Source organism: Crotalus tigris, unplaced genomic scaffold (assembly GCF_016545835.1).
Source record: "Crotalus tigris isolate CLP2741 ecotype Arizona unplaced genomic scaffold, ASM1654583v1 scf7180000018922.241687, whole genome shotgun sequence".
NCBI classification, from domain to species: domain Eukaryota; kingdom Metazoa; phylum Chordata; class Lepidosauria; order Squamata; family Viperidae; genus Crotalus; species Crotalus tigris.
The window spans coordinates 206,641-229,259 of NW_024097275.1; the positions used below are offsets into that span (position 1 = coordinate 206,641).

The 22,619-nt window shown below is 44.1% G+C and overlaps 1 protein-coding gene across 1 annotated transcript in view; it reads left to right on the forward strand.

Moving 5' to 3' along the window:
- The window catches only part of HIVEP3 (HIVEP zinc finger 3), a 74,123-nt gene extending 52,346 nt beyond the window's left edge, over positions 1 to 21,777 (forward strand). The window contains exons 5-6 of the mRNA XM_039357416.1: positions 11,764 to 11,939; positions 21,566 to 21,777. Coding sequence (XP_039213350.1) covers positions 11,764 to 11,939; positions 21,566 to 21,777 — 388 coding nt within the window. The remainder of the gene's footprint in view (positions 1 to 11,763; positions 11,940 to 21,565) is intronic.
- Positions 21,778 to 22,619: the final 842 nt, after the last annotated feature.

The window sequence follows — 22,619 nt, forward strand, 5'->3', positions numbered from 1 at the left end:
CCCAACACTAGTGGGGAATCTGGGCATCCCATCCAGGAGACTGGAACAACCAATCTCATTTGGCCAGCTAGATGGATCCATAGCAGGGGGGGTGCCAGCTACCCTAGCCACTTTGCCAATACATCTCTCCCTGGGCAACCATGAAGAGGACTTAACGTTTGTGGTGACCCCAGGTATGGAATGCCCAATGATTCTAGGGATGGAATGGTTGAAAAAATGGAACCCCTGGGTAAATTGGAGGACGACAGAAATCAAATTCCCGAAGGGGGACCCTATGGACTTAAAACCCCAAGGGAGGCTACCAGAATCAAGAATAGAAAAAGCATCCATAGGAGAGGAAAAAAGATTAACAGAAATACCAGAGGAATATAGGGACCTTGCTGAAGTCTTCAGTGAGGAGAGGGTGAATGAGCTTCCCCCCCACCGACCCACAGACTGTACCATTGAATTCAAGCCTGGGGCAAAACTCCCGAAGCCCAGATTATACTCCATGAGCCCAAAGGAGAAGGAGGAAATGGAAAGATTTATAAAAAAAAACCTGGAGAGAGGTTTCATTGAGCCAGCCAAGCCTAAAGTGGCTGCCCCGGTCCTTTTTAGAGAGAAGAAGGATGGCTCTTTACGTTTATGCGTGGATTATAGGGCCCTGAATACAATCAGTGAAAGCAACCTATACCCGCTGCCCCTCATGAAAGACATGCTGTCACACCTATCGAAAGGGAAAATTTTTTCTAAATTAGACCTAAGGGAAGCTTACTATCGCGTAAGAATTAAGGAAGGGGACGAATGGAAGACTGCATTTAACTGCCCCATGGGGTGCTATCAATTCAAAGTCTTGCCATTTGGACTACAAGGGGGCCCTGCAGTTTTTATGCAATTAATCAATGAGGTTCTAAGGGAGCACCTGTTTAAAGGGGTCCTTGTTTACTTGGACGACATTCTTATCTTTACTGAAACAAAAGAGGAACACGTCAACCTTGTCAGAGCGGTTTTAAAGAAGCTGCGAGCCGCCGACCTATATGCCAAACTCTCAAAATGCGAATTCCACCAAGAAAGGATAGACTACCTAGGCTATCGCATATCCCCACAGGGCATTGAAATGGACCCAGAGAAGGTCAAAGCAGTATTAGATTGGGCGCCACCCCGCACAAGAAAGCAACTACAAAGTTTCCTGGGTTTTGCAAACTTTTACCGTCAATTCATCCCCTCATTTGCCCAGATAGCCTTGCCCCTCACTAACTTACTAAAAATGAAGGGAGCATCCTCAGTAAAACCTAGCCAGCCACTAACATGGACAATGGAGTGCCAAGCAGCGTTTGAGAGACTAAAGAGACTTTTTTCTGCCGAACCAGTACTAAGGCACCCAGACATGGACAAGCCCTTCATAATACAGGCAGATGCAAGTGATGTGGCAGTGGGGGCTGTGCTATTACAAGAAAATGATGATGCAGTATTGCAACCCTGTGCATATACATCCAAGAAACTCACGGAAACAGAACAGCGCTGGCCCGTATGGGAGAAGGAGGCTTATGGGATACGTTGGGCATTACTCATGTGGCGACAGTTCCTGGAAGGGAACAAAATCCCCTTCCAGGTGTGGACTGATCACAAAAATTTAGAAGCCCTGAAAACTTCCAGGAAACTCAATCCCAAACAAGCCCGCTGGTCCCAGCATTTTCACCAGTTCCAATTTAAGCTCAAACATTTACCAGGAAGAAAGAACTTCCTGGCAGATGCACTATCTCGCATGCCTCAATATAACAGCGCACGAACCACAGACTCTAGACCAATAATGGCAGAATCACAACTGGCAGCACCAGTAACCACAAGAACCCAAGCCAAAATAAAACCACAACTGGACAGCCAAACTGGAATTGAATTCAGAAAAAGTTTGGAAACAGATGAATGGTTCCAGAAAAACCATGGAGCAACTCAGTACCTAGTTGCCTGGAAGCACCTCCCTCCCTCACAAAACGAGTGGGTCCATAAACGTCATGTCAGAGCCCCGAAGCTATTGAAGAAGTTTCACACAGAGTATCCTAACAAGCCTGACTAAGTCTTATACCTGTTTTGTTTTCTTTCAGGTGAATCTCTCTTATTTTTAAGAGGGGCCGGATGTCAGAATCCAATTATATTTCATCTTTAATTATCAAATATAGAAACTCCCAATTCTGCCTTCTCTGGATTCTGCCATAAGAGGGAGAGAAGGGGGAGAACAAAGGGGCTTTATGGCCCTCACTTCCTTCAGTACACTTCAAGAGCTGAATGCTGAATGTGTGTTTATTGTAACCTCAAAGCGTTAGCACTACCTTAATAACAAAGAGGGTATTTGCCTTTCATGTAGTTATCTGAAGTCTCCATCCAGACGGAAGAAAGAAGAAAGGGGTGGAATTGTGATACTTGAAACTATCACTGGAAGGGGGGTTGATTGGGTGGGACTACTGGGGAACCCCTTAAAACCTTGAATGGGAGAGCTTGAACCCCAAGTCCTGTCTAGCATGCCTGCAACCATTTTCTCTTAATAAAGGATTCCTGTTGGAAGAATTATTCCAAGAGTTCTGTCTTCTTAAGATGCAAAGTGGGGTGGGTAATTAATAATTAAAGCATAAACATAATTAAAGCATAGTGATTAATCACAAAAACAATATAGCAATGCTCGATGGAGAAGCTTACTCTTCTTTGCTCAAAAATGTTATGAGGGAGGGAAGGGGAAGGAAGGAAGGAAGATTGAAGGGGAAAGGAAGGAGATGGAGAAGGAAGGAGATTGAAGGGGGAAGGAAAGAAGGAAGGAAGGAGAGAGTGATTGAAGGGGAAGGGATGGAGATGGAAGGAAGGAATATTGAAGGGGAAAGGATGGAGAAGGAAGGAGATTGAAGGGGGAAGGAAGGAAGGAATGAATGAGAGAGATTGAAGGGGAAGGGATGGAGATGGAGATGGAAGGAAGGAAGGAAGGAGATTGAAGGGGGAAGGAAGGAGGAAAGGAGATAGATTGAAGGGGAAGGGATGGAGATGGAAGGAAGGAAGGAAGGAAGATTGAGGGGGAAAGGAAGGAGATGAAGGAGATTGAAGGGGGAAGGAAAGAAGGAAGGAAGGAGAGAGATTGAAGGGGAAGGGATGGAGATGGAGATGGAAGGAAGGAAGGAAGGAAGGAAGGAAGGAAGATTGAAGGGGAAAAGGAGATGGAGAAGGAAGGAGATTGAAGGGGAAAGGAAAGAAGGAGAAATTGAAGGGGAAGGGAAGGAGATGGAGATGGAAGGAAGGAAGATTGAAGGTGAAAGGAAGGAGATGGAGAAGGAAGGAGATTGAAGGGGGAAGGAAGGAAGGAAGGAAGGAAGGAAGGAAGGAAGGAAGGAGAGAGATTGAAGGGGAAGGGATGGAGATGGATGGAAGGAAGGAAGATTGAAGGGGTAAGGAAGGAGATGGAGAAGGAAGGAGATTGAAGGGGGGAGGCGCTGCCAAGGACACTCAAGCAGCTCCACATAATTGCCTGGGGAGGGGGCAGGCTCTGGCGGAAAGCTTGGTGGAGCGTCAAGCGGCAGCACCTCCAGGGCCTCTGAAGTCACACGGAGCTGCTGGCCGCCCTCTCACACCCACCAACCTGGAGCCCCCCCAGCCTCATCCCGGCACCTCTTGCCCTCTCCCAGCCGCCCCCCAGGACCTACCCGCCCCTCCAGCCATCGCAGTGGTGGGGTCGCGGGAGCCCTTTTCCACGCCGTACAGCCCATTGCATGCGAGAGGGGTGTGGCCGGAGCGCCAGCTCTCGCTCAGAAGGTGCTGCTTCTCCCCTCCTGGCCCGACTGGGTGGCCTCCGACACACATGCAGGCATCGCCTCTGCCTTGCCCTCTTCCCTGCCCCCTGGCTGCTTCTGAGGCCCAGAGCCCGGCAAGCTGGGAAGGAGCCACTCCTGCCCGGCAGCCCCACGGCCACGCCAGGCGCCAGAGGGCTGAGGCAGCCTTCGACAGCGAGGGAAGTGGCTGGGCGGCACGGGGAGACTCCCATGCGGTGCGGAGGGCAGCCGGGGGTGGAGTGCAGCCGGGCAACCAGGAGGAATGGACACCGGCTTGGCGCCACAGCTCAGCTTAGCTGGCAGCGGCGGCAGCAGTTTTCTTGTCCTTCTCCTCTCCTTCCTCCTGCTGCCCCCAAAGCGGCTCGGGCAGGAGCCAGGAGGAAGAGGGGTGCTTGTGGGGAGCAGCCAGGCTGGCGGAGGGGCTGGCGGGCTGCATAGCACCAGCCCCCACCATGGCTCAATTGATGGACGGAGGACCAGGCCGGGCAGCGCGGGGGCTGTGGGGACAGCGGCGGGAGTCCCCGCCGCCCCCGCACTGCCCGGCCTGGTCTTCTGTCCATCAATGGAGCCATGGTGGGGGCTGGTGCCATGCGGCCCGCCAGCCTGGCTGCTCCCCTCCAGGTACCCCTTTTCCTCCCGGTGCCCGCCCGAGCCACCTTGGGGCAACAGGAGGAAGAAGGAGAGGAGAAGGGCGGAAAACCGCTGCCGCTGTCCCCGCTGCCCCCCCCCGCTGCCCGGCCTCACCCTCTGCCCATCCGATAGAGCCGTGGTGGGGGCTGGTGCCATGCAGCCCGCCAGACCCTCGTCCAGCCTGGCTGCTCCCCCCAGGCACCCCTCTTGCCCCAGCACCCGCCTGAGCCGCCTTGGGGGCAGTAGGAGGAAGAAGGAGAGGAGGAAGAGGATGGCAAGGAAGCCACTGCCAGCGCTGGGCCCCAGGAGGCGGCTCTCCTCTCCTACCTTTGCTGAATCTCCTTCTTCCTTCCCGGCAGCCTTGACTCCGGCATGCCTTCCTGGCCAGCAGGTCCAATGGTCGGGCTGGCTGGAGATCGCAGTGGCTGGTCTCCCTTGGGCCGCGGCTTGCGGGAGGGCTGGCCCGCTCAGCAGAGCCTCCAGCAGGCCGCTCCCAACAGGGATCCCAGGGATTCCCCGAACAGTTCCAAGGCCACGAGGCCCTGGCCGCGCTTCTTCCAGGGGGTGGGGCACCTGGGCACAGGACCAATCAGGAGCCCTGCAGGAGGTAAGTCCACCTGAGAGAGAGAGAAGGGAAGCGAAAGTGCCTCTTTCTCTCTCTCTCTCTGCAAATGGCGGAAGAGGCCATTCGGAGACGGATGCAGAGCGGTGTCTTGGGTCCTAAGACCATCGGAAATATGTGTTTTCCGATGGTCTTAGGCGACCCCTGTGAAATGGTTGTTTGACCCCCAAAAGGGTCGCGACCCACAGGTTCAGAACCACTCGTTTAAACAGAAGCGTGTTGCAGACTATCTGGTTTGATAGGGGGAAAACTCTAGCAGCTCGAATTTCCCAGGACAGGACAAACAACACAGAAGGGCCAGATTTTGTTTACTGTACTTAAATTCCTAGAAGCTCTGGGCAAATCAAAGGTTATCACTTGATGAATAAAATGTCATAAAAAAGGACACCTTCTTTGATGCCCTCCTTGTGTTTTTGACCTAACCTATTTTGCAAGATTGTGGTGAATATATCAAATTGGGACAAGAAAGACTTTCATATCAGCTTTTTGTAGGAAAGGAATGAAGATGATGAAGAATCTCTCAAATTGTTTTCATTTTGTCAACACTATGCAAATATAGTTCTTCCTATTATTAATAGATACAAAATTGAATATAAACATCCTCATCGTATTTGAGAAGAAAGGAGGATCAGGGAAAAAACACTAGATTGTGTGGTAGTGAAGAAGTTAATGTTAAATAGGTGAACCCAGACAACACTTTGTTTACTAAGCACTAAAGATTGTAATTGTTAAAAATCAATAAAAAAAAATTTTTTAAAAAAGAATCTCCAACAGGCAAGTTCTCTTGGGCCAAATTCTTTGAAATCTCTGTGGTTTCTTTGAAAGAAACCATTTTTTTTCATTGCTTTGCTGTCGGCTTCCATTTTCTATCACTCGGTAGGCAAACTTCAAAAGACAATTTCATAGCCCCAGTAAGATTTGGGTAGAGAACTAGCTAGACCCCCAAAGATGTCATTTCCCCCCCCCCATAACTAACATGGGAATCATTTTTTTCTCAATGCTCACTCAGCAACCCTATCCTTTTGGTGTGTATTTAAGGTCTGGAAGGGATTCCTTTCCTGTTTTGTCAAGTTTCCCAGCTGTTTGTGGCTCCAATCTTGCATGTACAGCAATACAGCATCTGGGAACATACAGTTTGGCAAAGTTCCCTGACCCTGGGGTTCCCAGTCTTCATGTGATATGACTTCTTTGGAATTGCCTTGGAAAACGGTAGCTTGAGAATGGCTGGCTCTAAGGAAAACCAGGAGAAAAGTTGGGTTTGGGGGTTTTTTATAGGCCCACCTCATTTTAAATAAGGCAGCGGTTCTCAACCTGTGGGTCACGACCCTTTTGGGGGTCGAATGACCGCTTCACAGGGGTCACCTAAGACCATCGGAAAACACATATTTCCGATGGTCTTAGGAACCGAGACACCGCTCCGCATCCGTCTCCACATGGCCTCCTCCGCCATTTGCAGAGAGAGAGAGAGAGAGAGATAGGCACTTAAGCTTCCCTTCTCTCTCTCTCAGGCGGACTTACCTCCTGCAGGGCTCCTGATTGGTCCTGTGCCTGAGTGCCCCACCCCCTGGGAGAAGCACCGCCAGGGCCTCGTGGCCTTGGAGCTGCCTGGGGAAGCCCTGGGATCCCTGTTGGGAGTGGCCCTCTGGAGGCTCCGCTGAGCAGGCCAGCCCTCCCACAAGTCGCAGCCCGAGGGAGACCAGCCCCTGCGATCCTCAGCCAGCTCGACCATTGGACCCGCTGTCCAGGAAGGCATGCCACAGTCCAGGCTGCCAGGAAGGAAGAAGGAGATTCAGCAAAGGTAAAAGAGGAGAGCCGCCTCCTGAGGCCCAGCGCTCGTGGCAGCTTCCTTGCCATCGTCTTCCTCCTCCCCTTCTTTCTCCTACTGCCCCCAAGGTGGCTCGGGTAGGCGCCGGGGCAAGAGGGGTGCCTGGGGGGAGCAGCCAGGCTGGACGAGGGTCTGGCGGTCTGCATGGCACCAGCCCCCATCGCGGCTCTATCAGATGGGTGGAGGGTGAGGCCAGGCAGCGGGGGGGGTGGACAGCGGCAGTGGTTTTCTCACCCTTCTTCCTCCTGCTGCCCCCAAGGCAGCTCAGGCAGGCGCCGGGAGGAAGAGTGGTGCCTGGGGGGAGCAGCCAGGCTGGCGGCCTGCATGGCACAAGCCACCACCACAGCTCCATTGATGGACGGAGGACCAGGCTGGGCAGCGCAGGGTGGCAGGGACCCCCAATGATGCAGCAGCGGCTGCCGCTGCCGCCGCCCTTGCACTGTCCGGCCTGGTTCTCCATCCGTCAATGGAGCCACGGTGGGGGCTGGTGCCATGCGTCCCGCCAGCCCCACCGCTAGCCCAGCTGCTCCCCCCAGGCACCCCTCTTCCTCCTGGATCCCGCTCGAGCCGCTTTGAGGGCAGCAGGAGGAAGGAGAGGAGAAGGGCGAGAAAACTGCTGCCGCCGCTGCCAGCTGAACTGAGCTGCGGCTCTTTTATGACTTGTGGGCTTCAACTCCATGCCTCCTGGTTGCCCAGCTGCGCTCCGCCCTGGCCGCCCTCCGCACTGCGTGGGAGTTGCCCCCGCGCCGCCCAGCCCGCCTCCCTCGCCGTTGAAGGCCACCTCGGCCCTCTGGTGCCTGGCACGGCTGTGGAGCTGCCGGACAGGAGCGGCTCCTTTACAGCTTGCTGGGCTCCGGGCCTCGGAAGCGGCCAAGGGGTGGGGTAGAGGGTGAGGTGGCGACAATGCCCGCATGTGCATCGGAGGCCAGCTGGCCAGGCCGGGAGGGGAGAAGTGGCACCTTCCGAGTGGGAGCTGATGCTCCGGCCGCATCCCTCTTGCATGCGATGGGCTGCGCGGCGTGGAAAGGGGCTCCTGCAACCCCACCGCTGCGATGGCTGGAGGGGCGGGCAGGTTCCGGGGGGGGGTGTCTGGGAGAGGGCGGGGGGGCTCCAGGTTGGCGGGTGTGAGAGGGTGGCTGCGGCTCCAAGGCGTGCAGATCCTCTGTGCGACTTCCGAGGCCTCAGAAGTGCCGCCACTTGACTCTCCACCAGGCTTTCCGCCAGAGCATCCCCCTCCCCAGGCAATTGTGCAGAGCTGCTTGAGCGTCCTTGGCAGTGCCTCCCCCCTTCAATCTCCTTCCTTCTCCATCTCCTTCCTTACCCCTTCAATCTTCCTTCCTTCTTTCCATCTCCATCCCTTCCCCTTCAATCTCTCCTTCCTTCCTTCCTTCCTTCCTTCCTTCCTTCCTTCCTTCCTTCCTTCCTTCCTTCCTTCCTTCCTTTCCTTCCTTCCCTTCAATCTCCTTCCTTCTCCATCTCCTTCCTTTCCCCTTCAATCTTCCTTCCTTCCATCTCCATCCCTTCCCCTTCAATCTCTCTCTCCTTCCTTCCTTCCTTCCTTCCTTCCTTCCTTCCTTCCTTCCTTCCTTCCTTCCCTCTTCAATCTCCTTCCTTCTCCATCTCCTTCCTTTCCCCTTCAATCTTCCTTCCTTCCTTCCATCTATCTCCAATTCCATCCCTTCCCCTTCAATTTCCCTCTCCTTCCTTCCTTCTTTCCTTGCCCCTTCAATCTCCTTCCTTCTCCATCTCCTTCCTTTCCCCTTCAATCTTCCTTCCTTCCTTCCATCTCCATCCTTCCCCTTCAATCTCTCTCTCCTTCCTTCCTTCTTTCCTTCCCCCTTCAATCTCCTTCCTTCTCCATCTCCTTCCCTCCCTCACAACATTTTTGAGCAAAGAAGAGTAAGCTTCTCCATCGAGCATTGCTATATTGTTTTTGTGATTAATCACTATGCTTTAATTATATTCAATTCGTAACAATGAAAATACACTGTTCATATCAGATATTTACATTACGATTCATAACAGTAGCAAAATTACAGTTATGAAGTAGCAATGAAAATAAATTGGGGGTCACCACAACATGAGGAACTGTATTAAAGGAGCGCGGCATTAGGAAGGTTGAGAACCGCTGAAATAAGGGAAAGCAAAGCACAATATTTGTAAGCATCATTTCTCAAGTCTGCTGCCTGAATTTGCATGAATCCACTCTATCAGCCAGTGTGGTCAATATTGTGACTACTGTGACATTTTTTCCTTTGGATTTTTAACCTGAACCTGCCAGGAAAGAATAATATGCCTTTTCATCAGAGTTAACCTGCCCAGCAGTTCATTTCCTTTCTCCCTCCCTTTTTTGAACTAATAGCTACTCAAGAAAAATTGTCTGCATTAACAGAAATAACTAGGTCCAGTTTACTCTGTTTAATATATAGCTGTACAATAGGATAGACTGTGCAGGTGAGGTGAGGCTGTTCAGATGAGCCTTTGGGTTTCATTGATTCTCCATGATCCAAGTTTTTTTTAATTATAGTTTTATTAACTTTTATGTGAACAGTAGCAATTGTAACTACAGAGCACTTATAAGTTTCAGCCTAAATTATTCAGACTGTATGCATAAGAAAAAAAAAAGAAAATGACAGAAAGAAAAAAAAGAAGGGGAAGATACTAAGAAGATAATTAGAAAAAAACCAAAACTTTTGTTTTACCAAAATGATCAATTTCGTTTGTGCAGTAATTGCTTGCTCTATGGCAGGGGTCTTCAAACTTGGCCCTTTTATGACTTGTGGACTTCAACTCCCAGAATTCCTCAGCCAGCTTTGCCAAGTTTGAAGACCCCTACTCTGTGGCTTTCTGCATTATTGAAATGTCTTCTGTGGTTGCCAACAGGAGCAAGAAGTGTCTTCTAACCACATCGCTTTCTGATGACAAAAATATTTTATTGCAATTTTGATCTTGGGTAGAGAGTGAGAGGTGTTAGGACCCTTCCATTTCTTCTTTTTGCTTTGTTTCAAGGATGTTACATTTTCCAGTGTTGTAATCAACAATTAAGCGACAGGATTCTAAGGTTCTTGACATTTCTGGCTCTCCCTCCTTCCTTGTGCAGTTATATATTATACAAATGTTCTTGTTCAGTGAATTATTTAGTAGATGTACTGTGTTTAGGCACATCAGTTCTTGAACTTCCTTGAAACCTGTATTAACTGACTTTATTCTTTTACTAATATTTTCCCAACATATTTGATATATCCTTAGCATTTCCTCATTTATTTCTTTGTTTAAATGAACCACAATTAAACTAAAACTGATATTTTCTCCTACTTTCTCCTTTGTAAAGCTAACCAATATAATTGTTCTGATTCAGTTGAGCTTTCTCACTTTCCTCTTTTGGCTCCTTTCCAAATTATTTTTTTTTTGGGGGGGGGGGGGATTCCTTTAAATATTTTAGACCCCAATTCCCAAGCCATATTTCTTGCAAATTCAAGGCACTCTCCCTCTCTTCTTCCAAATAACATACATTGACCATCTGAATTTCTCTTAGTTGGAGAGACATATTTCTATGCTTTGAATGTAGGAAAAATGTGAGGAAGCAATTGCTTATCTACTTTTTTCCAAATAATAGGTGTGAATTATGAGTATCACCACAGTTTTTTTTACTTTCCAGGTACATGAATGATGACTTTGTTTATTACTCTAGTGCAGGGGTAGACAACCTTGGCTCTTTTATGACTCGTGGGCTTCAACTCCCAGAATTCCTGAGCCTGGGAGTTGAAGTCCACGAGTCATAAAAGAGCCAAGATTGTCTACCCCTGCTCTAGTGGGAAAGAGAAGCTAGTGTTACTAGGCTAAGCCAAAAGCTAACAGGGTTTAAGAGTGGGGATATCATTCCCTGATATGTTCCACATGAATTTCTTGCCACAGATTTCAGTTCACAAACTTTTTCTGCAATGTTTAGATTTCAGTAAAAGGCATTAATAAGATATGTGGCTGAAGATGATTAGAATGGGTTGGCGTGTTTGTTTGGTATGAGGGTCCTTGTTAATAAAACAAAGCTAAAGATCTGAGCTTACTATGATGGGTGTGGACATCCCTTACATGAAACTCTGTGCACTAAAGGAGAATATTTGTAGCTCAGGGCTGAAATGAGGGGTCCTTGGTGCTCTCTGAGCTTGGTTGTTTTCTTGCAGACGTTTCATTACCCAAACTAGGTAACATCATCAATTCTAGTAATGAAACATTTGCATACAAATGTTTGCATACAAACATACAAGCAAGCTCAGAGAGCACCAAGGACCTCTCATCTCTGTAAACTGTCAGGAAAGTGAAATCCCTTGTTTATTAAATGTGTTTAATTATTTGGTTCCTCTAAGGCAGAGGTGTCAAAACTGCCAGCCCGTGGGCTGATTGCATCATGCAGAAGCCGCGCCCACCCCAGCTCCAGCAATGCAAAAAAAGTTGCTATATGTCACGACACGTCACATGATGCGGCGAGTTTGACACCCGTGCTCTAAGGAGTCAGGATACCACTCATGGTTCTCTTCTTGCTAATGTAGTATTCCTAAAATGAACTGCACGGGATGGATGGGGACCCTCTCCCATCCTTGTCTAACATTGCCTTTCTCAAACTGGACAAAGAAGGAACTGTTCACAAAGACTGACATTCTCCGTTAAAGGATGTAGAGGTGGTGTGGTTATAAATGAAATCTCTACATCTCAGGTTCTGTAGGACTCCATATGCACACACATGGTTCTCTGATGCTCACTCAGTGCGTTTTTAATCTGCAGCCATGAATAATGCAATGGGATTGTGTGTTGGTTCTATGATTATATTTTTCTTTTCAAGGAGACTTGCTATGTTAAGGTGGGAATCTTTTATTTCTGTTACCATGACACCCTGTTGCTCATAGGTACAAATCAAACGAAGAGTATGTGTATGTGCGAGGCCGTGGACGAGGGAAGTATGTATGTGAGGAGTGTGGAATTCGCTGCAAGAAACCCAGCATGCTGAAGAAACACATTCACACGCACACAGACGTCAGGCCCTATGTCTGCAAGTACTGTAACTTTGCTTTTAAAACCAAAGGTAAGCATCAGTCAGCTCTGAGCTCATCTTCCTAGTGCATTGGCTTGCTGGTTGACATTCCCTTGGGGACAATAGCAGATATGATGCTTAAAGTTCAGCTGGAGAAGACCTAGAACTTCAAACTGGCTGAAGTTTGCTGAAGCATGCCAAAGCAAAGCTATCATCTGCTGGATAATCAGATCACAGGGAAACCTTTGAATGGAGTATGCCTTTAGTTCAGGTAGTCCTCGACTTATGGGCCACAATTGAGCCCAACATTTCTGTTGTTAAGTGAGACAGTTAGCATTTTTTTCAAAACCCGTTAAAATAGTCAATATAATATACAGGTGGTCCTCCACCTACGACCACAATTGACCCCAAAATGTCTGTGGTGAAGTGAGTTTTGCCCCATTTTATGACCTTTCTTTCCACAGTAAATCACCGTAGTTGATAAGTTAGTAACAGGGTGGTTAAGTGAATCTGGCTTCTCCATTGACTTTGTCCAAAGGTCACAAACAGTGATCACATGACCTCGGGACAAAGCAAAGGTCATAAGTATGAGTCATAAGTTGCCAAGCATTTGAATTTTGATCACATGATCCTGGGGATGCTACAAAGGTCGTAATTTGTCAAGGTAATAATGTAACAGCTAACCAGCTTATGTAATGAAAGATGTAATGGTGGGAATGACTCAGCAGGGTCTATGTCCCTTTAAGAGCCTTTGAATAAAGGGAAGGCTCTGCTGATGTGTTCACTTCTCTTCTTCTGTTTCCTACTTTGTTGGATCCTGCTCTATTAGCACATGTATGTATATTGTTCCTGATGTATGATAGTGTAGATAGTGTAAGATAAACCATCATTTAATACAAATCTTTGTTTACTGTGTTTATTCCTGGGTTATCTCGACACAATAAGACTGTGCACTCTCTGACATAACTGGAAAACAGTCATAAGTTACAGTGTTGTTGTAACTTTGAATGGTCACTAAATGAACTATTGAGGACCACCTGTATAACATTTGAGCCTGTGGAGATCAGAACCAGTGGTTGCCAAGCTAGAGAAAGTCATTTTGATATAAATCTCCCTTGTTCCTTCACTGAAAGCATATTTGAACAATGAACATCTATACCATGCATTTGTTAATTGAACAGGCAACCAAATAATATCTTGTTACAGGGCAAAAGCCATGCAGAGGCATCATTTTGTAGGTCCTATAGGCATTCAAGGGCACCTCCAGCCTTATGTGCTTGCAATCTCAAACTAACACATGCTATCCATTTTTATCCTTGACATACTCTTATTGGCAGTTTTGGATCAAAGAAACATAGAGGTAGTCCTTGACTTATAACTTTTCATTTAGTGACCGTTCAAAGTTTTTCACAGCACTGAAAAAAGTGACTTACATTTTTCACGCTTATGGCCATTGTGGCATCCCCATGGCCACATGATCAAAATTTGGACACTCAGCAACTGGTTCATATTTATGATGGTTGCAGCGTCCCAGGCTCATGTGATCACCTTTTGCAACCTTCTGACAAGCAAAGTTAATGGGGAAGCCAGTGAGTAACTGTGTTACTAATTTAACAACTGCAGTGATTCACTTAGCAACTGTGGCAAAATGGTCATAAATGGGCAAAACTCATTTACTGTAACAACTGTCTTCACTTAGCAACTGAAATTTTGGGCCCAATTGTGGTCATAAGTCAAGGGCTATCTGTATTCTCCCAAAGGACTGTACTTCCAATCCAAATCTGTGGGTTTCTCAGTTTGCCTGCCTCCCACATCTCTTTAAGCTTCTGAATCTGTTATCTTTATTACTTCTCATTTTTGGTTTATTCATAGCTAAGAGATAGTTTTAATTCTTGAAATAAAGGTAACTATGAAAGCATGACTGAACTGCAGGCAGAAGGATTTATAAACCAAGAGAATATGAAATATGAGCAAGCTGCAGCTTTTTTATTGCTGAATGTGATGGGAAGAGGGATGACTTAAAGTAAAATAAACAATTATTTTTAAGAACATAGTAGTATGGTTAAATTAGAAGTATATCTGTTCAATACTCTTAAGAGCACAGTATTCCTTTATTTTCAGTGGAAATAGCTCTTTGCTGCATGAAGCAATTACTTTGAATCAGTTACAGGCATAAGGGAATTTAGCTACTAGCCATTGTGTTGTTGAAAAATTTGCAGAAAGTAACGTGTTCAGATTTGGACAAGTGGCACCTTAACTTAAATTGGTATGGATTTTTTTGCAAGTAATAGTGATGATGGTGGTGGCGCAGTGGTTTGAAGGCAGTACTGCCAGCTGCAGTACAACTTCTGCTGATTGCCGGCTGCCAGCAGTTCGATTCTCACCAGCTCAAGGTTGACTCAGCTTTCCATCCTTCCGAGCTCGGTAAAATGAGGAACCAGATTGTTGGGGGCCATATGCTGACTCTGTAAACTGCTTAGAGAGGGCTATAAAGCACTATGAAGCAGTATATAAGTCTAAGTGTTATTGCTATTGCTATTCACAAAAATCATCAGTGTTGCATGGGCACTAAGTCTGGGCTTTGCCAAAAGCCTCTGTGGCCAATTAGCCTGTTCTAACCTTGACCAAGGTATAGAAACCTCTACCTAGGATATCAGAAACTGATATGCGAAATATGCATATTTTTGCTTAAGGGAAATCGGCTTACAATTGAAATGTAAATTTAGGAGTTCAGAATACTTCTCTTGGGTTATTCTCATTTCTAGTTCTAGGGGAATCAAAAGTCACTGTTGGGTCTTCTACATGTAAAGTATTAGCTCTGTGTTTGAATTCAGATAGTACATTAGTTTGAAAAGTGTCAGGTTGCAAAACTGGAAATAGCCAAGGCTTTGAAAAGAGATATTCAGTTGGCATACAATGCTTGCCCAAAAGGAGTACATGAATGGCTATGGAAAAAGTATTTGGAACTCTTCTTTGCTAACTTGGTGTAATTGAAAAGTGGGATGAACATTTGTGAGGCAATGTAAATTCTGTTCTAGAGTTCATTGACCGCCATCTGAATTCTGAGATGTATACAGAGTTTGTTGTGCGGTTCAATGAAACATAGGCATGGGGAAATGGGCCTTCATTCATTTTTGTTTAGAAGGTTTTTTTCCTGAAGAAAATCAGAAAGAATTGAACTTCTTTTCCAAAGTAATTAGATGCTTGGAATTTGCTTCTCTATCCCTCCCCCCCGCTACCTACCTACCTACCTACCTACCTACAATCTCCAATACCTTGCTCAGAATCCCCTCAATTCCCAGCATCCATTCCTTTATATTGAATACCTTCCGCAACTCTTGGCAAGAATACAGATAGCATACAGGAGGAATAAAATATCTTTTCTGATTCCATCGGTACTCTTTTTCTTTTTTGTACATTGTACACAATTGTGTGTCCAATATGGGGAAATAGATGGGGCATGCACAAAGTCAGTCTTCTTTTTCTCTCTCCAAGTTTTAATCTGAGACAGAAAAAAAATCAGCAGCTCTTAAAATGTTGCAAATCCTTCTTTGAAGGTATTGAAATAAGTTCCTGAATATCTACTGTGGCTTGTCTAGACAGAAAAGAGTACAAGTATGCAGGAAAAATAGAACATGTACAGTAAAGATAATCACACCATTTTCAGGACCTTGGACAACTTCATAAAGAAAAACTATTGTCCCAGCAGAGAATACAGTATCTAAGAAGGCAGAAAACCTAGTCATTTATTTAATTCCTGGATGATGATGGCAGCAATCTTTAAACAATTCAAGACAATTACTGTAGTTTTGTGCTGCTTGTGTAGCTGAAAAATAGTAGAAACCTTAGGGTTATAATGTAGTTCTCAGAATTTGAGGTGGTAGGGAGGACTGAACTTTCATATAAGGAGGGCTAGAGGAAAACTTTGATTTCTCTTGATTAGATGGGGATTTGCAATTCATCTATCCCCTGAATCTTTTTTGGGTTGAGTCTTAGTGCAAGGAACATCATAATGCTTGCATGATGAAAATATAAGTCCTCATCTCTGCATATAAAAGATAGACTACATAACAGAAATCTATCAAAGCAGACATAGAACATTGTTTCTATTCTGGTTCCAATTTTGTCCATTTGTAAACATTATTATAATATAACTTTGGAGAAAGTGATACGGTGAAAAGATTGTCGACAGTTTTTCTGGGATTTTACCCTGAAGCTTAAACTAGCAAAATGTTCCTAGTATCCGTGGTATTATCAAAAGTTTTCAGGTGAAGATAAGAAATCTAAATATGGGACTTGGTATGTTCAACTGATGCTATATCAAGTCTCAGATACTTATGAAAATAAGATAGTTGGGCAATCAGGAAATAATTTGCAGTCAGATTTGTGTCCTCCAGAAATCTCAGATATTGGTCAAATATAATAGTGTAAACAATATTAGTCATTGAGTTACAAGGTAGAATAGCATTTATTCCTTCCGTAAAGAAAACCCAGTGTCTGGAGAGATCAGTTTGGTGGGAAGAATTCTTTCCTCTCTGAGTTATCCCCCCCTTGCCAAGTTTTCTTGCTTATGTGTTTGTTTCCTAGAAAGAAACCAAGTTCTATTGCACAAACAAATCTGGGGTACTTTTCAGTGCACTTGTTATCATGGGTAAGTGGGGTGTAGCCTTTAAGTGAATTTAAGCAATTCCAAATATTCACCTTAAAAGGTGGGAAAAGATTAGCTATATTATTCATGTATTTTAAGATCCAGTAAAAGATTATTCTGTGCCATAGAATTATTTGAGCACATCTAAGGCACTTGGAATCCAATAACAGTGCAGAGCAAAGGCACATTCCATTCTCCAATACTGAAAGAAATGATAATTGAAAACCCTTAATTTTGGTGAACGGACCCTTTCCCCATTTTTTTCCTTTCCCTTTTCTGTCTGCTTTGGTAGTTTGTTGCAAAGAGAATTTATTATTATAATTTAACTTGAGCTTGATCCTAAGAGTGCCTATTAAAAACTTGAAAAAAGCGAGTACAGAGGCAGAGATATGCAGATATACAAACAGAGAGATATATAGTAAAGAATGCCATCACACTATTATCTTTTTTGATCGGCTGCATATAGTGATCTTTGCATAAATTTTGCTATGCTCGGTGTATCCCAAATTCTGTGGCTACTCAAAAAGAATAAATGTTGTTAAACTGATTGGGGTAATGGTGAAGGTGCTGGCTTAGAAACCAGGAGACAGTGAATTCTAGTCCTCTCTTAGGCATGAATGCCAGCTGAGGGACTTGCCGGTCACTGTCTCTCAGACCAACCCACCTAATAGCGGAAAATAGGAAGAGGAAGGAATAGTAGGCATGTTCACCACCTTGAATTATTTATAAAGTAATAAAGATGGGATTAAAAAAAAACACCTTAGAACTGAGAAGCCCAATCTGGACTGATTTTATCAGTTAGTGAGTAATTGGAAGAGATGGAAAAACTGACATTTCTTCCTATCTCTAGTCATGTATGAGGAGACACGGGGCTGTGGTCAGTCGGTATGATTTCATCCTCTCATTTCTGTCCTTAATTTTTTCCCCTGAATAACAATATCCTTTATTTATAGCAGACATGTCAAACTTGCGATGTCATGGGATGTCGCGTGACGTATCGGAACTATTTCTCCACTGCCGACAATGGGCATGGTTTCCTCATGGCATGGGCCATGGGCCGGCAGCTTGGTACCCCTGATTTATAGCATTAACACCCTATGACTTAGCTGCAAATATTACAGAGGATTGTAAGAAAGAAAGAAAGAAAGAAAGAAAGAAAGAAAGAAAGAAAGAAAGAAAGAAAGAAAGAAAGAAAGAAAGAAAGAAAGAAAGAAAGAAAGAAAGATGGAGAGTAGACAAAAATGAATTTCGGTACTAACAAGAAAACGTGCTCATATTTAGCTCAGGTTGGGAATAATATACTCTATTATTTAATAACTCTTCCATTGTTCCCACTGATATAATTAAACATTATGATATATGAGAAGGTATCTGCTCGGGGGACTGAGGTGTAACAATTCATTGAAAACATACCTCCACAATGAATAAACCTCAATGTATCATGTTGATTTTTTATTATTAACAATTCATTCTTCTTTAGATGGTGTAATATGCCAATTATTTTAAGGTTCTTCTTGATTAGATAATTGTAACAATAGCAAAAATAAGTTCTATTTATTACCACTTTCATATTTGAAACAGGAAGAGGACTATAAAAAGGAGTTTTGTCTGTGCCATAACATTGATCCATAAGCAAAAAATGGAATCACTGTCCAGATTGATTAATCATTACCATGATATGTACACATGCTAAACATTCTGGACTAATTTGGATAACTTCTAGCCTCTGTATTAGGGTAATATATATTAATTTAAGGTCATGAAATAAGGTGCAAACTACTATATTCTCCAGAAGTCCTCAGTAATCTAGAGTTTTAAAAGTATGTTAAGACCAGGGCTTTTTTTCTATAGAACCCCCAGAACGGAGTTCCGGCACCTTTTTTGGATGGAACCTTGTAGGGTAGGCAAGGCAGGTTGTATGACATGTGTGAGTTCCAGCACCTTTTTTTTTTTTTTTTTAGAAAAAAAGCACTGGTTAAGACTAAGGGGCCTGAATTCAAGTCTAGTCCTAAAAGGGAATTTGGGAGTCTGAAACATTCTACTTATGCTATAGTATTTGTTGTTGGTGAGAAAGAGGAGAAGTTTTAAGGTATTGAGGATTAATTTGAAGAAATCCTATTTTTGTAAATAGAAAATCCGGTAGTTATTCTAAATCAGAAACTAAAAATCTTTTCTACATTAAGTAATTGGGACAATAGTTTTTTACACTACTGAAAAACATTTTTTTTCTCTAGGTAAAGTAGCTTATAGAAGAAACAATTGGACTCATGTCTTTTTGTCTTTCTAATCTTATAGTTCAAGAATATATAGCAGTTTTCAAGATAAAGGCTAAACTAATCCTTTGAGTAAGACTATGTGAACTGTACTTTCCCAATGTGAATTGAATCAGGACATTAAAAAAAATGGGTGAAATCAGATTAAAAAAAAAAACCAAAACAAAACTAAACATGTTTGATTTCAGTGCCAGTCCATTTACATTAATTTATCTCAATTGATAGGATTATTTCCCATTTAATAATTTCCCCTCCTCTGATTCCTGGTAGCAACTTGAAATTACTGTGGGTGCACCCAAGACTTGGGTGGGGAGCATGTCTACCTGGCACCTCAGTTTCCCCCCCCCCTGTTAATTTATATAGTTAGACTTACTTGCCCAACAGTTGGAAACACTGTTGCATTACGAGAACTCAGATATGAAAACATATTCAGGAATGAACCAAAACTTTAAAAGATCCACTAAAATAAGTCTTTCATAATGCCTTCTTATTTTTGATCTACTCTGTCCCTTGGGGAAAAAAGTGTATTTGTGTGAAAGGCTAATAAAGAAAAGGAAATGTTTTGCAATACACTTGCAGTACTCCAACCATAATTTGATTTCATTTCTTTCATAGCCCAGTCATATGTCTTCCCTTCTATTGCACATTTTCTGTTTTGCTGCTTAAGAGAGAATAGACATTTACTTCTGGTGATTTCAATGGAGAAATTGGTTACTTAGGACCTGATAAAGTTGGTTTCCTCTACTTGCTGTTGGATACAGGTTCTAAGGGTTCACAATGAAGCTAGTACTACATTCCCAAATGTTTCTCTGGCTTGAGTGTTTGAGAATTTCTCCCTTCCTTACATTCTGAACTGCAAAAAAAATCATTCTAAGATTGTAGGATTGTAAACGCTCCTTGTTGCAATCTCCAAAAACACATCATGCAATCCCTTTGTGTTTTCATTCTCTGAGACTTGTGACTAAATTCTATGGTTGGGTTAAGCAACAACTGCAATTTAATTTACAGACATAGATTGAAGGGTTTTTTTTTAAATGACCCTTAATGCATAGAGTCATGCACAGAGGCTCTTATCAGGGTTTCCAATGATTCACTAGCTCAATCCCTCATCATGTTCTTCTATTGCTTTATTGCAACATTCCCCACTCAAGTCACATTACTTGAGCACCTGGAAGCTGAGCAGTTACCAGTTTTGATTTATTATCGGACACGTAGACACTATTCCCAAAGCACAGCCTATATTTAATTTAAAGCAGTTCTTGTGTCTGAAGCAAATCTGTCTTGCTTTCAAACGTAAGAAATTAAGGTAATTCTAAATAAAACCTCTTCAAATCTTTTCTATTTCATATTTGCTTGCCATTGTGTTCAGATTATGATCTACTGTTAAATGAGCAAACTTTGCATGCAGCCACTTTTTTTTATGCTGGAGAAGACTCTTGAGCAGGGTTCTTCAAACTTTGCCCTTTTATAACTTGTGGACTTCAACTCCCAGAATTCCTCAGCCAGGCACACTGGCTGAGGAATTCTGGGAGTTGAAGTCCACAAGTCATAAAAGGGCCAAGTTTGAAGACTCTTGCTCTTGAGAGTCCCTTGGACTGTAAGGAGATCAAATCAGTCAATCTTAAAGGAAATAAACTCTGATTGTTCTTTGGAAAGATAGATCCTGAAGCTGAAGCTCAAATATTTTGGCCACCAAATGAAAAGAAGGGCCTCATTGGAAAAGACCCTGATTTGGGGAAGATTGAAAGGCAAAGGGAGAAGGGGATGGCAGAGAATGGGATGTTAGATAGTCATTGTTGCAATGAACATAAAATTTGGCAAACTCTGGGAGACAGTGGAGGATGGGGGGGCCGGTGTGCTGTGGTCTATGGGGTTGCAAAGAGTTGGACATGACTTAGCAACTGAGCAAAGACAACAGTACTCCTTTTAAAAAAATAAGATGTTGATTTAGATGACCTGATTAGTGATTTCCAGAAGTGGGGAGAATATAAAAATTGGCTGAGGTTTTTAGTGGAATGGTAGCAGAGACCTTGAAAAAACAGACTGCAGAGTGCAAAGTGTGTGCATTTAAATAAATAAAAAATATTGTAAGGATAAAGCAAGAGGTGAAAGAACTATCATAAAGTTTATCCTAAATTAAAAATGAGAATGTGGTCATACTCTAGCGGAGAACTTTAATTTCTTCTTAGTTTTACTCTACTCTCAGTTCTCCTTTGACATCTTTATCTTTGCTAATTTCTGGAGTAGAATTTACGATTGGGTTAATGTCCTAGGTAATTTTTTCATACTAAAAAGACAACCCAAGTTAATAGTTCTATTAAAAAAAATCTGTGAGCTTTATTTGATTTGGGAGTTCCATCATCATCATCTCAAGAATTGCAGCCACCTGGCACCCATAGGCATGATATGGCCATCTCTGCTTTATGCACTCTGGCAATGAGCATCCCGTATCCCTGCCTCTTTTGCATGTCACATAGAAGAGTTCTGAGTAGGGCTTTCCCTGTTTTTGCAAAGCATGTGCCTGCTGGCTTTTTCTGCATTGCATGAGAGCTAGCAGTTGTGAAAAGCAATTCTGTAGTAATTGGGAGCAGCAGACAACAAATTAGCCACTGAGGGCAGCTGCTTGATGTCAAGAGCAGCAGCCTTCTGTTTCTGGCTTGGAATGTAAAGCATCGCTTGCCGATTATGTTACTATTTGCTGCCTGTAGCTAGCAAACTACAACTGACAATTTGTGCCTGTTCTGTTTCATTTGCAGGGAATCTGACTAAACATATGAAGTCAAAAGCCCACAGCAAAAAATGTCAGGAGATGGGTGTGTTGGCGTCTACCCTAGGGGAACTGGAACCAGAGGAAGGTAAAAATTTGGGACTGTATCTTTGGGGAATGGAATGTGATGCTCTCCACATGGCTGGGATTGAGTGCTCATGCCGAGAGTCACTAAGCATGACCACTGCTGAGAGATTATGACAGTTGTATTGGGAATCATCTCAAAGGTCTTGGTTGCTCACCTATATCACCCTTAGACACCATTCTCGATGCTAAGTAGGGATGCAGATCTGAGGGAATATTTGACTCCTATTCTAACAAGTAGGTGGCAACTTCTGGGTGGCTTCTTAAATAAATGTCCTTTTGGTGGAACATAGCCATCACCATCATTATGAGAGCTTCTGTCTTGACAGCATGAATTTTGTTGATATTCTTTTAAGAGTTGTCAGCACCGATGTGAGACAGAGTGGGGAAAATATGGATTTTGCACGGAGATCAATTCAGGCCATCATTTCCACAAGTTCCACAAGGAGAGAGGGAGAGAATGTATATGGGGGTTAGAAAATTGGAGTCCTGACACATTTGAGGTTCTGGCTTCATCCATTCTTCAGTTCAGCCTGCCCACCATGTCTTGAGTCAGTATGATCCTCTTTACAAGAACATTTTGCCCATACTTGTTCTAGAACATTGGATGGAGAAACTCACAGTTGCTTCAGCTTTCTCATTCCTAGCTAGCACAAGACCTGACCAAATGACTTGGATAGTAGATACTTCTAGTTGCAGAGTACATCTTCTGAACCATCCAGTGGATGGATGGGTTCACATAAAATCCTAGACCAGACTAAAAAGAGGCCAGGTGGTTTGTGGTTCAATGTCTTTTAGGAAACCACACTGCTATTTCAGCATGCTGTATGAACTAGGCCATTACATTAAAGTATGTGGCTCACCTGTTTCAACATAACACATTGCCTGAACTCTGTCATTGTGTTTTGTTAGATTGTGATACTGTATGTTATGTGATCCCATCCAATGTCTTGCTGCTG